Raw genomic sequence first — 13973 nt, 5'->3', positions numbered from 1 at the left:
ATACAAGCCCAATTGAGCTAAAATGTATTAATAAATTATACAAAATAATTTTAGTGCAATCGTTACTGAAAAGCGATTTATACAATTCAAAGAAAAAATAAATTGGGTAGGTAACCAAGTTCTTATACATATAATGCAAGTTGGGGTCCGCTTGGCTGGTCTGGGCGGAGGCACTCCCGTACCCGTGGTCGCCGGGGAAGCCACATGTGCAGAGAAAAAGAAAAAACAATATAGCCCATAGCAATATGACATTCATCATCATCATCATCATCATCTCAGCCATAGGACGTCCACTGCTGAACATAGGCCTCCCCCTTTGATCTCCACAGATACCTGATATTACGATATGACATTACGCAATGGAAATAGGCGAAGTATACAAGCCTGGCCTTAGCTATATCGGTCAGTTGTCTGATTTTTCTGACTGCAAAGGCAGCAGAACCAAGTCGCTCTGATAGGGAGGATATATGGGGACCCCATTGCAATTTACTGTCAATGGTAATGCCCAGAAATACTGTAGGTACTGTTAATTAATTCTCATTTGCTATTTTATCGAGCATTATATTAGTTTCAACCGCAGTGACGTTAGGCAAACAGAACTTAGGACATTTAGTCTTGGAAGCGTTTAATAGTAAATTATTGGCTGCGAACCATTTGGAGAGAATTTCTAGGCTTTCATTAATGTGACTAACATTAGGGTTCTTACGCTTAACTTAAAAAAAAAGGGAAGGACATCTGCAAACAAAATAACATCCGAAATATCAAACAACACAAATGGAAGGTCATTTATATAAGCTAGGAACAGAAATGGATCCAGTATAGAGCCTTGCGGCACGCCCATTTTTACAACTGTCCCTGAAGATGTTGAGCCGCAGACTTCCACTTTTTGCAGTCTGTTGGATAAATAAGACCGGACAAGTTCAAGAGATTTTCCACGAATTCCGTAGTGTCTCAGCTTAGAAATGAGTGTGTCGTGGTCACACAATCAAACGCCTTGAAGAGATCACAGAATATACCGACGGCATCCTGCGAACTCTCCCAGGGGCCCGATTCTCCTAAGTCAATAATGTCAAAATCGAATCGCAATATGATCGCAATAGCAGTTTTAACCATATCGGGCATTCTGCTACTAATATAAGACCAATCGTATTCCAACGACATGCGATAGGTCAGCTGTTTTGGTCTATACTTTAGTTTGCTCTACAATCATTTTGCAATCGTAAATCATTTGCAGACAAAATAATTCTTTAGTGAATGACGAAAAAGGAAAAAAACGTTTATATACCTATTTCAAAGAAAAAATAGCAGAATACCCCATACGCTTCAATCGTAATTGAGTCGCGATTGGATCGCAGTGAAGTTTGAATTTGTTATGTTCAGTTTTGGATAGACGCTTCGATGCGCTTCAACTATGGCGCAGCTAGGTAACCAAAGGCCCTGTGGGGCAAAAAATGGGTCTTCCTATTAGGCACCTTCATTTTTTCCTGTTAGAAAGTGTTAGTATTTTTTGGCATAAACAAGCCAAAACATCATCATCTTATAGGACGGGATGGATGAAAAAAACAGTATTACCGTTTATACCAACATTTATTTAAAAACCTGACTACATTCACCCCAAACCAAGTGCATTATAATTATTGCTAATACAAAAATGTCGCTGGCGATACACAACATAAACAAATTAATATGGAATACACGATTCACAAAAATAACATGTGACAGGTCACTTTTATTTATATTTAATTGCAGTTTTACATCAATTCCAAAGAGATATGTGCTCGCTTAGAAATTATGGATTTTAAATAATAATGAGAATGGAAACCATGATTGGAATAATAATTATTATGATATTAGACACAAATGGAATGTCGAATCCATCATAGAACTATTCGACTAGAAGGGCCAGTAGAACAATATAAATAAATTCATTTTAGGGCTGATTTTTCAATCGCCGGATAACTGTTATCTGAGGAATATGTTTGACGTTTTGACAGCTTTTGTATGGAAAATATGTCAAACCGCCATATTTATTCCTCAGATAGAAGTTAACTGATGATTGAAAAATCAGCCCTTAAAGAAATACTTGATACATTTTAGAGATGGCTCTTCTAGTATTCTCGCTCAACGACAATTTCCATTGTGACGAAATAAAATACTGACAGACAATTCCGCTTTACCATAAAAACTTACATTGAATAAGAAATCACTTATCAGTCTAACATAAACATTCAACATTCTTTATGTCTTAAATAAAATTGGACCGACATTAAATAGAAATTAAACTTAAATACATAAAGTACATCCCCTACGTTACAATATAATTATACTGAGTTTAACAACCAAAATGAAATGCATTGGAATACATTGTACGGATGGATTATTTAGTAATGGCAGTCTTGAAAGGTCTTACTTGAGATATGACGCTGTCTCACTCTCGTCTCGGTGTTGCCATAACTAAATATCTGGATATGGGATTTTGTACTGCAATGGTTTGGATAGTTTGTTCTTACATTAAGTCCGCGTGGACGGTGTTTTTTGATCGCCTTCAAGTGGATGTTGACCTTCACAGCGTGGTTTTTCGACAAATAATATTACTGAGAGTTCGGAATACAATAACTTTTTCTTTCAAAGTTCATAAACAGGTAACTTTATAAATTAGATTTTGAAAATGTACAAAAGTTAAAAATACTTTTTTATATACATACGTAATAGTATGTGGCCGTTTTGTACATAATGTTTTTAGTGTTTTTTTTCGTCCTGTTTATATTATGTAAAAGTGGCGGTGAACAAGTGTTGGTCAAGTAACTCGCAACTGAAGACATTCACGAACACACACACACGTGTAGACACGCACACATGCGCAGTTTCGATATAAAGAACGACAGTGATGTAGAAAGTTTTCTGTTCACCTTAACTGACCATACGTATGAGACGTTTACCTGAAATAAATAAAAAAACATTAAAGTTAGTTAACAACTTCATGAAATTCTTTTATGATTTTTAAACCATGGGATTTGAGTACGGCCTGAATGCACAATATATTCTTTATTAATATTCTGGGTAGGCTTTAGTTATCATTGAGAGTATCAGGCAAGAGAAGTTTGAGGCCCAGACTCCACCAAAATGGAGTGGATCGGAGAAGTTTAAATTACCTAGTATAGTAGGGTTGAGCAGCTCAGATAGGCAGTCACTTCCTGTAACATACTGGTACTCAGCTGCATCTTGTTAGACTGGAAGCCGACGCCAACATAGTTGGGAAGAGGCTCGGCAGATGATGTTAGCTACTCACTGCTGCACGTGGTCCATGGGCGGCGCCATGCGGCACACGAGGTGCACGGCGCGGGTGACGGCGCTGCGGAGGGGCGCGGGGAGGGCGGGGCGGATGTTAGCTACTCACTGCTGCACGTGGTCCATGGGCGGCGCCATGCGGCACACGAGGTGCACGGCGCGGGTGACGGCGCTGCGGAGGGGCGCGGGCGGATGTTAGCTACCACTGCTGCACGTGGTCCATGGCGGCGCCATGCGGCACACGGTGCACGGCGCGGGTGACGGCGCTGCGGAGGGCGCGGGAGGGCGGGCGGATGTTAGCTACTCACTGCTGCACGTGGTCCATGGGCGGCGCCATGCGGCACACGAGGTGCACGGCGCGGGTGACGGCGCTGCGGAGGGGCGCGGGGAGGGCGGGGCGGGCGGCGGCTCGCTCGGCGGCGACGCGCAGCTCGCGGAACGTGTTGCGCGTGTAAGGGTTGCGGCGCGACGCGTACCGCCACGTCACGAAGTAGTAGTATACGAAGGGGGTGAGGAGGCCGCAGTAGCCGCTGCAATAGAGTAGATATGGTTCATTTAATTTGGAAAATCGAGTCTCATTTTGCCCTTTGGTATCGTAACTTGGCATAAATTTAAGCTAACAACAGTAACCAGTTAAAAGTTAGCTTGTTTCAACATTTACGCTATCCAACCTTTATGAAAAAAAAATATGAAATCATAATTATGGGACCCTATTACTAAGACTACCTGTCTATGTAAAAATTGAAAATATTTTTGAGGGCTCCAACAGCACAATCAGACGTGATTTTAACAGTACTACAAGTTCTGGAACTTTTTGTGAATCTATAATAATTAATTTTGTAAGGCTTGTTGTTTAGTTTGAACGCGTTAATTTACTTTGGGTACTTACTAAGTACTTGGTTACATTGCCATTTGTGAAACAACTTTTAAAACCTGTACATATGAAAAGTGAACGTGTAAATTTCTTAATTTAGACAAAACAGCGAAAAGTTGTGAGCCTTGTGTGCTTACAAACTGCTTTTTAACACGCTTACGTTAGCTTCACTTGTAACTATGTATGTAAGAAAATCTTGGAATCCTAATTTGACTTCCCGGTCTTCGATTAAGATGCAATTTTGCACACGCTCTGAGTTCTGATGACAATACATGCATGCATGGTTTTTAGTTTTTTTTTTATGAAAAATTAAACATTATAACACTTTAAAACATAAAATACCTTTCCTAGAACCTAAAGGATAAATCAGACAACATATTTAACGTCAAATTATTGCCACGTAATAAATCACAGTTCATAAGCATAGCTGACAAATTCCTCCCACTTCGGTAGTTCGGCCTTGACCTCTTGACAACGACCGGTGCGATATATTTAATGCAACAAGTGCCTCTCGAAGCTACACTCGTGTAATTGAGGTAAATAGACCGAGTTCTAGAGATATATAAGAAGTTATGGCTCTTATGTAGGGTACTTATTTTCGAATGGGTTTGATGAACTATGAAACTTTGAAATTCTCCTCATTTCATCACCAATTCCGATGTGTCTTGATTGCTACATACAGGTAATCAGAAGTCAGACAGAAGATCTGACAACCAGTCTTACCATGTTGTATCTTGCAATCCAGAAGTACTTTTTCTGGGAAATGGCTAGGCAGTTTGTGGTGGAAATAATTAGCATAGCATAGGCATAGCAGAAGGCACTAGCTTTTCAAGTTATAATTTTTCTTTAGTCTATTCCCCGCACTCAGATACATTTGTTAAATCATTTCTTAGTGAAGGATTTCTTTGACCATCCAACTCTCCGTTTAAGTAACCATTAAATGTCTCTTGTGTATAGTGTACCTTTGTCTGTAAGCCGGCTTCGCGTAGAACTCTGTCGTTCCTTTTATTTTAATATATGATGGTATACTCACAAAAGCGCCATCAAGGCGACGAGCGGGAACAGCACGATCTCGGCGAGCGCGGCGGCGCGCAGGATGTTGCGCGACTGGAACTCCACCAGCGAGATCAGCAGCCGCGCCACCCACATCGAGTTCTGACCTAGAGTCTGATGGAACACATGAGAGATAAGTCATCACAGCATCTGTCAGGGCAATCAGGGGATAACGCCTTGGTGTGGGTACATCCATAGAATATTGTTAAAATTGATTCAATTCAGGTACATGAGGAAGAAGTGACGACGGTAGATCAGCTACTGTTTATCTACTGTCAAAAGTATTAAGAAATCAAGTTTTGAAATTCCTACCAAAAGCCATTTTTGTGCGAGTAAATCCACACTACTTGGAGATTTTCGATCCCCCCGTGATTTTTTGTTCACAATTATTTTTTATTTCAGTGGATGTTATTACGTTATATTATGCGAAATTATTAAATTATCTTACGGGCTTAACTTACTTATAGATATGATGATAATGCTAGAGTATAGATAAACGTCTGGGAGCACATTCAGAAACGACTATCTACTTGATTCTTATACTCATTGATTTCTCCAATATTATCACTTTCTGATAACAGTACAGATTTCTGCATATTTTACTGATACTATTGTATTTTTCTTATCACAAATCTTAAGAAAACATTCCACATACTTCAGTGATCTTTTTTCTTCTTTTATATTTTTGGAATTACTATTATACGTCTAATTAATTACCTCGTTCAAATATAAGATATGAATATTAAGAGAAAACATGACGTATACCTACAGTCTTATTTTACAGTTTACATAGCAATAAAATTGTAATACACCGTGGTAAGAATTAATTCATATTCACGGAAGTGTAACAGCAACAGTATGGACCACTTTCTTTTCTTATATTAATAACAACTTGTACCGTTTTCTAGTTAATTGTTCGCTAGTTCATGTGTTGTAATCACCATTGTGTTGGCACTATGAGATGTAGGTCTGAGCACATACACTTAGTAGTACTTACATTGCTTATTCATTAATTCATAGTTATTACTATTTGAACTTTGAACCGTTATTTTATTGTCGTATAAAACCATTGTTAGCAATTTAATGAGATGAATATTTAATACCAACTCAGTCTTTTTTTTTAATAAAGTTAATCCCAGTAACTTATTGAAAAAAGACCTTGGAGGTACCATTGTCAAATCATATTAAGTAAATAAATTAATAATTTCAAGATGTAGCTACAAAAATAAAGTACCTACAAATACAAACATTACACAATCTCATGACAATTATTATAACTATTTTAATGTAATTATACCTACATAACAGTCTACTCTTGGTCACACGCACAGTTTAATTACTCTGGCAACACAAAGGTCAAGATTAAAAACTGTACTTTAAACTGTCTTGCTTATAATAGCTTTATTTTTATAAAATGCTATACTTTAGTGGGCAGCTGTTAGAATGTATTTGTTGATATAAAACTCTTTCTAAATTGGTCAATCATTCAATTAGGTTTGTCAGTGTATTTCCTGAGTCGAATATCAGAGTAACCCTCTTCGATAAATGTAACTATTCAATAAACTTTTTTATATTTATTTTTATGATGAAAGTTATGCTGCGATGAAGAGAAAGTTTACAATCTATATCTTTGCAAACTTTTTCTTTTTATTATCTGTAGAATTGCTTTATAACAAATTCCATTTCAGATTTCCTATTTTCCAACTTATTTTTATGTATCTTGCATTTCAAATACGCATTAATATTGCAAATGCATCAGGAATTGATTAATGCTGTCTGTTTTATCGAATAATAGTTCCATTGTATTTACTGAGTGAGTCACAGCATTCGATAAATTCTGGTATTTAGCTGCGATATCGTAGTTTATTAATAGTTAGTATTAGTATTAAAACATGAGTGCTGAAACATAACATTGCAAAAATCTAATTTTATACCCAGAACATTTGTTTGGATACCTCTCAAAAAGTTTGTAATGAGCATTATTAGTAAAAATAATTAAAAAATTTATTTAGAAAAAGTTACAAAATTAAATCTTAAATATTCATATTGAAAAAAATTATTGTAATTTTTATTATTAAAGCTATGTCTATAAATTATAAAATTAATCACGGATGTCCAAGGCTACCTGTAGCTAACATAAATAAAAATAACCCATTAATTCTACAATCAAGAGGAAAACCAATTTATATATCGTCTTTACTTCCATTAAAAGCAACAACAGTAATAAACTAGTAGTAATTAACTGTAATAAATATTCTCTAGATACTTGGATGGTACTAGAAAACTAACTGGATCACTTTTCTATAAAATAATTGGAAAAAGCAGTTTCTAAATAACTAAATGTGTATGAACAATTTTGTGAGTAGTGGAACTAGGAAACTTTCATTGGTTGATAGGGAATGTATGGGACAAATATATAGTGCAAGTAAATAGGAGAATAGGTAGATCATTAACCAGTGGCTGACCAAATTTTCAGTAGACCGTAAAACTGTGACGCCACAAGTAAATTAGGGTTTCGCTACGGTAAATCCGTCACTACATACAGCTACAACAAAATGACAGAGAGGAAGTAAACAATTAATACAAATTGTATTGTATTACTTACGTCGAGAATGGTGAGCGAGTAGGACGCGGCGTGCAGTAGCGCGAACAAGAAGATTGGTGTCAGGATCACTGGGAGCTGGTTAAGGAACTATTGCTGTGCAATTATAACACCTAGATATCCTATAGATAGAAAATCAATAAGAAGCAATTACTAATTAGTGTTTTTCTTCATTAACTAGGATTCAAGTCTAAATAGGTTCACTTAGTACACCAGTTTAGTACTTTTGCATTTGCTCATAATATAAACGAAGGGCAATACAATATTATTGATTTTAGTACTTATCACAATAATGAGTATTGCTAATTGATTAAAAAAACTGGATTTTGAATTAATACAAACCATATGTTCATAAAAATGAGATAAGACATCCTATTATGGTAATAAGTTGAATATCAACACAGTAAAATTAATTAATGTACTTATTTTCTTCACAAAGAAACCAGTTTCCCAAAATCTTAATATCAAAGGTCGAATGAAAGAGAACTTGTTATAAATATGTCAAGTTCTTATTTAACTTTAGTCTTATAATCTTTGAAACTTTTAAATCCAACCAATTTAATCTTAAATTCATTTCAAACTCCTTAGTTCTATAGGCTGGTATTGCTAATTCTTTAAGACCTGCTTTTTAAACTCCACAAAGGATTAAGCCTCAAACTCAACTATACCATCCTCCTTAGTTCGATAATCTGAAACTACTCATCAACACAATCCTAATTAACAATAAACGCTCCTTTGTAAACTATACTTGCACAAACTAATTTAATTTATTGAATGATTATATTAAACTAACTTACCAAGTGACAGCGCTGAGGACCAATTTTGTATTCGTTTTATTAGTTTTAAGCTATCATGTAAACTAATTGTTACGTATTTAAAAAGGATACACAAATTAGGCGCCACATTCATGAATATGAGCGAGTAGAAGAGGTAATGCGCGCTGTCTTCGAGGAAGAATCTCGCGAGGAACTCCCGGGAGATGGAGATCTCTCGCGCCGGGATGCGTTGGTGCAGCCGCAGGGCTGAGGTCGCAGCGTTCGCGAGTAACGCCTTGTAGAATGCTGATACTGGGCTGTAGGGGGAGAAATGTGATGTGAAACTACACTAATACTTCTCAGCTTTAGTATTAATAATTTATTGTTTAGTTATAGTTATTTTTTTGGTTGTAGTTATTAGGAAGATTAATTATTTGGGTATAGTGTGAATGTTTGGGCAGGGAAGCAGTTATAACTAGTTTTTACAACATATAAACATAAATAATGTTATTAGCTATTTTCAAACAAGTTCAAGGAACTTCTTTCCTGTACTCGGATGAAATATAGACAATGTTACTCAGGAACAGTGTACCTTTACTATATATAATGAAAGAATTTTTCAAATTGGTTCATTCGTTTTGGAGCCGTTGAACAAACAAACAAAACAATGTTTCTTTATTATATTAGTTAAGAAGTCATAATAATAATAAAGACACCAAATAAACGAATAATAATGACAAACTTTACCTCAGGGTTATATTTTTTGTATAGCTACTAAACACATAATTACCAAGTATATGTGTATTGTGTACTTAATGTCTAAAGTAGCTAACTGAGATTGAAGGTTACTCTCGACTCAATGAGATATAAGTGAATAAAATCAGTTTTGAATTATGCTATGTCTGACTGTTCAAGTATGTTTTTAAAATGTACCAATAATAAGGAACTCCTTCTTTGTAGAAAATCGGTTAATATATAAGGGATTTATTTCTCTTACTAGATAATATTTCAGAGTATTGACATTAAAAATATTCTAGAAACCAAGAACAAGTTTATTCAAAAACAATATACTTTTGAAAATTCAATATGAAGTCTGCAAACTGCTAATTAAGTTACAGAGTTCAAGGTCACAGTCCCCTGTGTTATTGTAATCCTCATTGTGTTAATGTCTGGACAAAGGTAGCCTTGATTACACTGAGTACTCACTACTCAGTTATATTACTGTTCTGAACATCCATTGTTATAAAATTAAAACTATTTAGGACAACCTTGTCATCATGAAACTGATACTTATCTTTGTGTTAAAAAAACAGCTGCTATATTTTCAGGTGATTAAAACAAACAAAACCAGATTCTTCCTGCCTATCAACAATCATAATCTGATGAACAATATTGCAGGATTACATTATTTTATCAATTTATTTAAATTCCAAAATTTATGTCATGTGAACAAAGTATATGTAGAATGTAGGTGTACTACATTCTACATATACTTTGTTTGTATTACAGCCATATTTACCTCAGAAATTTTTACCAGTTTTACCAGACCTGCCTGAATAACTGGGTTGTGGTGGTCAGATAGGCAGTTGCCCTACGTAAAACACTGATACTCAGCTGCATCCAGCTAGACTGGAATCCTACCCCAACATAGTTGGGAAAGTGTTAGGCAGATGAAGAATATGAAATGTTTACTTACTTGTTGAACAAAGGCAGTACATATGCGAAGGTGAAGAGGACGGTCATGACTCTGATGGCCCAGAGGGCAACGTCCACTCTGTTGGCGTTCACATGAGCCTTCAGGGCCGGGATGCCCTTGGGTGGCCCCGTGTCTCCGGCTTGGGGTTCTGTCTCTGCCATTTTCTATGGAAAACAAGTTTTATTAAGGCTGTGATTTTTTTTGTGTTTATTGAATTGAGTATGAAGAAAACTTAATGAATAGATTATGGCAAGCAGGTTTTTCCAGAATAGTATAGAAATATAGTTTTTCCTTAAACTACTAAATAAAGTAAAATAAAGTTTTAAATTGGAAATGTGTTAATTTGTTTTGACTATTCAAAGCAAACTAAAATTATAACTTCAATTATTGATCATCTCCAGAAATAGATCACTAACACAACAACTAAGTTTGTCGTGTCACTATGCCACTAGAAGTTGAGGAATTCATGAAACTACATAGTTTCACTCAGCTTTGCTTTATCAGATAACAATAGATAAAAAAGTAATTCACACATTGTAACATTGGCTGCAGTGGGGAGCCGAAACCTCAGCGAAATGCCAACTTAATGCGTTTACGTGACCACGATCACAGTAGAAAGTGCCATTCAATAGACTTTTTTGAGTAAAAAAAGTGGATCAGTAGGCCATGCATGAAATTTTTGGACACTTCAATCAATTTAAAATATTAAAAATAGCGTTAATCCTTCGCGTACTACACGTTCATATTAACATAAAGCGACGTCCAAGGACGCAATAACTCGGAAAACCAGTTTCAATCATCAATTATTAACAAAATTATTACGATAGTAACATAATAGTGCCATCACAGTCTTTATGAAAAATATCTTTGCTTTTTAAGAAATTTACAAGGATTATATACTCACATTCTACACTAATTAATTAAAACTCGAATAAATATAATATTTAAATTAAATTCCACAAATTGTTCACAACGCAACAAATCGAACATGCATGATTTGCCGAATGACAACTGACAGAACGAAATATCTTGCCAGCTACGCAACTACAAGCCACAGATGACTATGTGATGTGTGTCCTTATGTTGGGGAAACCGTTATTTTCACAAAACTGGCATAATGTCTTGGATTTCAGGCTTTTCATGGTGAGGCGTTAATAATTTCGAAGGTATACTTTAATGATGAAAAGTCATTAAAGGTAATGGAAAACTTTTCCACTAACATCTTCTGGCTGCCTCAAAGTGTTTTTAGTAAAATCCTGATAAAAACCGGTTTTGTAAAATGGTTAAGGTGGTGTCTCTATCTACAATCTGTCAGTGTCTCATAGCAGCTGTTGTGTTTGTTGATGAAATCCTAACCAAAAAAAATAGTTTAACTATTTTATCCTGAAATAATTTAAAACATTTACAATGTTTAGTAGTTGTAACTATAGTAGACTAAAACATATTTTTAAGTTCAAGGAGCTGTATAAGCAATACAGCGTGATAGCTGCAGTTTTGGATAAACCTAACGTCGGTAACGTTACCGAAATAAAGGTGGATACTTTTCTATGAAAAACTTATGTTTTGAATGAAACAATGATATAATTACGAGTACTAAGCCTCTGCTTATCTTTTAGGGTTGGGTGAAAAACCTGCGGAAGCAGAAAGATCTTATTTTTGCCGACGTAAGTGATGGATCTTGCGCACAGAAACTGCAGATAGTAATTCCCAAAAACGTCGCAGCAGAGTCATTAACGTATGGTTCTTCAGTCCACATCACTGGTAAACTATCCAAAAGCCCGAGAGGACAGCTGGAACTTGTTGCTGATAATGTAAATGTCCTGGGCACATGTGTAGTCTTAGACGGCTATCCTTTCAACCCAAGAACGACGCATCCCCCAGAGTATACACGACAATACCTGCATTTACGTCCCAGAACTAACTATATCTCGGCTATTTTACGCACACGAAGTGCTGTCACAAAGCACATTTATGATTACTTTGCTTTAAAAAAATATACAAACATTCACACACCTATTCTGACTTCAAATGACTGTGAGGGTGCTGGGGAAGTGTTTAAAATACAACCAGATAATGAGGAGACAGTGAAAGCCATGATGCAAGAAGGGAGAGATAGAGACTCTGTGTACTTTGGCAGTAAAACATTCCTAACAGTATCAGGACAGTTGCATTTAGAAGCTGCGTGTAGAGGCATGGGCAATGTCTACACTTTTGGCCCAACTTTCAGAGCAGAGAACTCTAGATCTAGACTTCATTTATCAGAATTCTACATGCTAGAAGCTGAGCTGGCATTCTGTGAAACTCTGGAACAACTACAAGGTGCCATAGAAGACTTACTAAAGTATGTTTTCATTGAGACTCGGAACACCAATGAGGCAGATTTATTTTTAATTGATAAAACAAACAAAGCTCCCACTTGGGTAAATAAAGAATTTGTCACACTAACCTATGATGAGGCTAGACAGATATTAGAGAAGAAAGGCTTGGTACTCACAGAGGAAGGTATAAATAAGGAGCAGGAGTTAACACTGGTTGAGCACTGCAATGGTGTTCCAGTGTTTGTGCTCAAGTGGCCCAAAGATATGAAGTCATTTTATATGAAGGAATGTTCTGAAGATAGCACAAAGGTAAAAGTTAGGACTTCTATAAACCAATCTTCTTCATACTTCTTTTTCAACTAGCTTTTGCCAACAGTGTCCCGAGGGAATGACTGCCCACACCCAGATAAAAAGTAGCTTATGTGTTATTCTGATAATACCAAGTTTCATCAAAATCTATACAGTGGTTTTGCATGAAAGAAGAACAAATATGTAGCTCATACAATCTTTCACATTTATATTATTAGGATGTTGTGTGATTGTTGAAGCTTTTGTGCCTCTCATAGTTTATTTCTTATTGGTAGCTTTCTGATTGCAGGTAGATGCTCTAGATCTACTAACACCGATCACAGGCGAAGTCGTCGGCGGAAGTCTAAGAGAAGACAACTACGAGAAGCTGAAGTCCAAATTGCCTTCAGAAAGATTAAACTGGTATTTAGAACTGAGGAAATTCGGCAATATACCTACTGGCGGTTATGGGTTAGGCTTGGAGAGATTATTGCAAGTTATATGCAATGTTAACAATATTAAAGACACCTTGCCATTTCCTAGGTGGCCGCATAATTGTGATATGTAAGGCTATCATTAATTTAATAACTGTGGAAGAGTAGCCTGATCATGTAATTATGTGCAAGTGTAAACATTTTCATGTAATCTATAGCAATTTCTTTGTTGTATTTTAGATTTTAAGTGTAAATTATGTAGATATGGTTTAATAAAAGTTTCAAAATTGTATATGGTGTGTATGGTGAACTATATTCATATGGGTTTAGGATATATAAATTAAACACAAATGTAATTTGATGTAAACATTTATTTACAACTTGTAAACTAAACAAACAAACCATTGTGATCCAAGTTCCACCTTGTGATATCAAAGTTAGTGAAAGTTGATTGAGAAAGAAAGGAAAAAGATAAAGTGCTTTCTGATTAACATTAAATTAAAATAATAAAACTAACACCTTTTTTTCAAAATTATAATATTTATTCATTTTTTGTATTTTTCAAAGATTTTTTTAAATTAAATGAAATGCCACTGATGTGGCAAAGAAAATATCTCAAGGTAACAATAAGGGTCAATTCACACTGAAAGAGCAGCGGCCGGCAG

General features: G+C 35.8%; 2 protein-coding genes and 1 long non-coding RNA gene across 4 annotated transcripts; 1 reads left to right on the top strand and 2 right to left on the bottom strand.

Moving 5' to 3' along the window:
* Positions 1-1568: 1568 nt before the first annotated feature.
* On the bottom strand, positions 1569-3474 carry LOC135118155 (uncharacterized). The gene is made up of 2 exons (XR_010277393.1): positions 3290-3474; positions 1569-2939 (listed from the first exon to the last, which is right to left on the bottom strand). It is a non-coding gene; the product is annotated as an uncharacterized LOC135118155 (long non-coding RNA).
* A 90-nt stretch (positions 3475-3564) lies between these two features.
* Kr-h2 (Kruppel homolog 2) lies at positions 3565-11332 on the bottom strand. 2 transcript variants are annotated; one of them, XM_021331414.3, is made up of 6 exons: positions 11173-11332; positions 10269-10432; positions 8705-8889; positions 7821-7888; positions 5196-5329; positions 3565-3818 (listed from the first exon to the last, which is right to left on the bottom strand). In XM_021331414.3, the coding sequence occupies exons 2-6, from the start codon at positions 10427-10429 to the stop codon at positions 3593-3595; spliced, it is 774 nt and encodes a 257-aa protein (XP_021187089.1). In that variant the 5' UTR covers positions 10430-10432; positions 11173-11332; the 3' UTR covers positions 3565-3592. The 2 variants fall into 2 exon arrangements, with proteins under 2 accessions (XP_021187089.1, XP_063895421.1); XM_064039351.1 differs by lacking the exon at positions 11173-11332 and adding an exon at positions 10802-10820.
* Positions 11333-11567: 235 nt separating this feature from the next.
* LOC110373923 (asparaginyl-tRNA synthetase) lies at positions 11568-13600 on the top strand. Its single transcript, XM_049841548.2, has 3 exons — positions 11568-11801; positions 11885-12895; positions 13185-13600. The coding sequence occupies exons 1-3, from the start codon at positions 11676-11678 to the stop codon at positions 13440-13442; spliced, it is 1395 nt and encodes a 464-aa protein (XP_049697505.2). The 5' UTR covers positions 11568-11675; the 3' UTR covers positions 13443-13600.
* The last annotated feature ends 373 nt before the right edge of the window (positions 13601-13973 follow it).

Source organism: Helicoverpa armigera, chromosome 19, assembly GCF_030705265.1.
Source record: "Helicoverpa armigera isolate CAAS_96S chromosome 19, ASM3070526v1, whole genome shotgun sequence".
Classification (NCBI taxonomy): domain Eukaryota; kingdom Metazoa; phylum Arthropoda; class Insecta; order Lepidoptera; family Noctuidae; genus Helicoverpa; species Helicoverpa armigera.
This window is presented reverse-complemented; position numbering and strand designations above follow the sequence as displayed.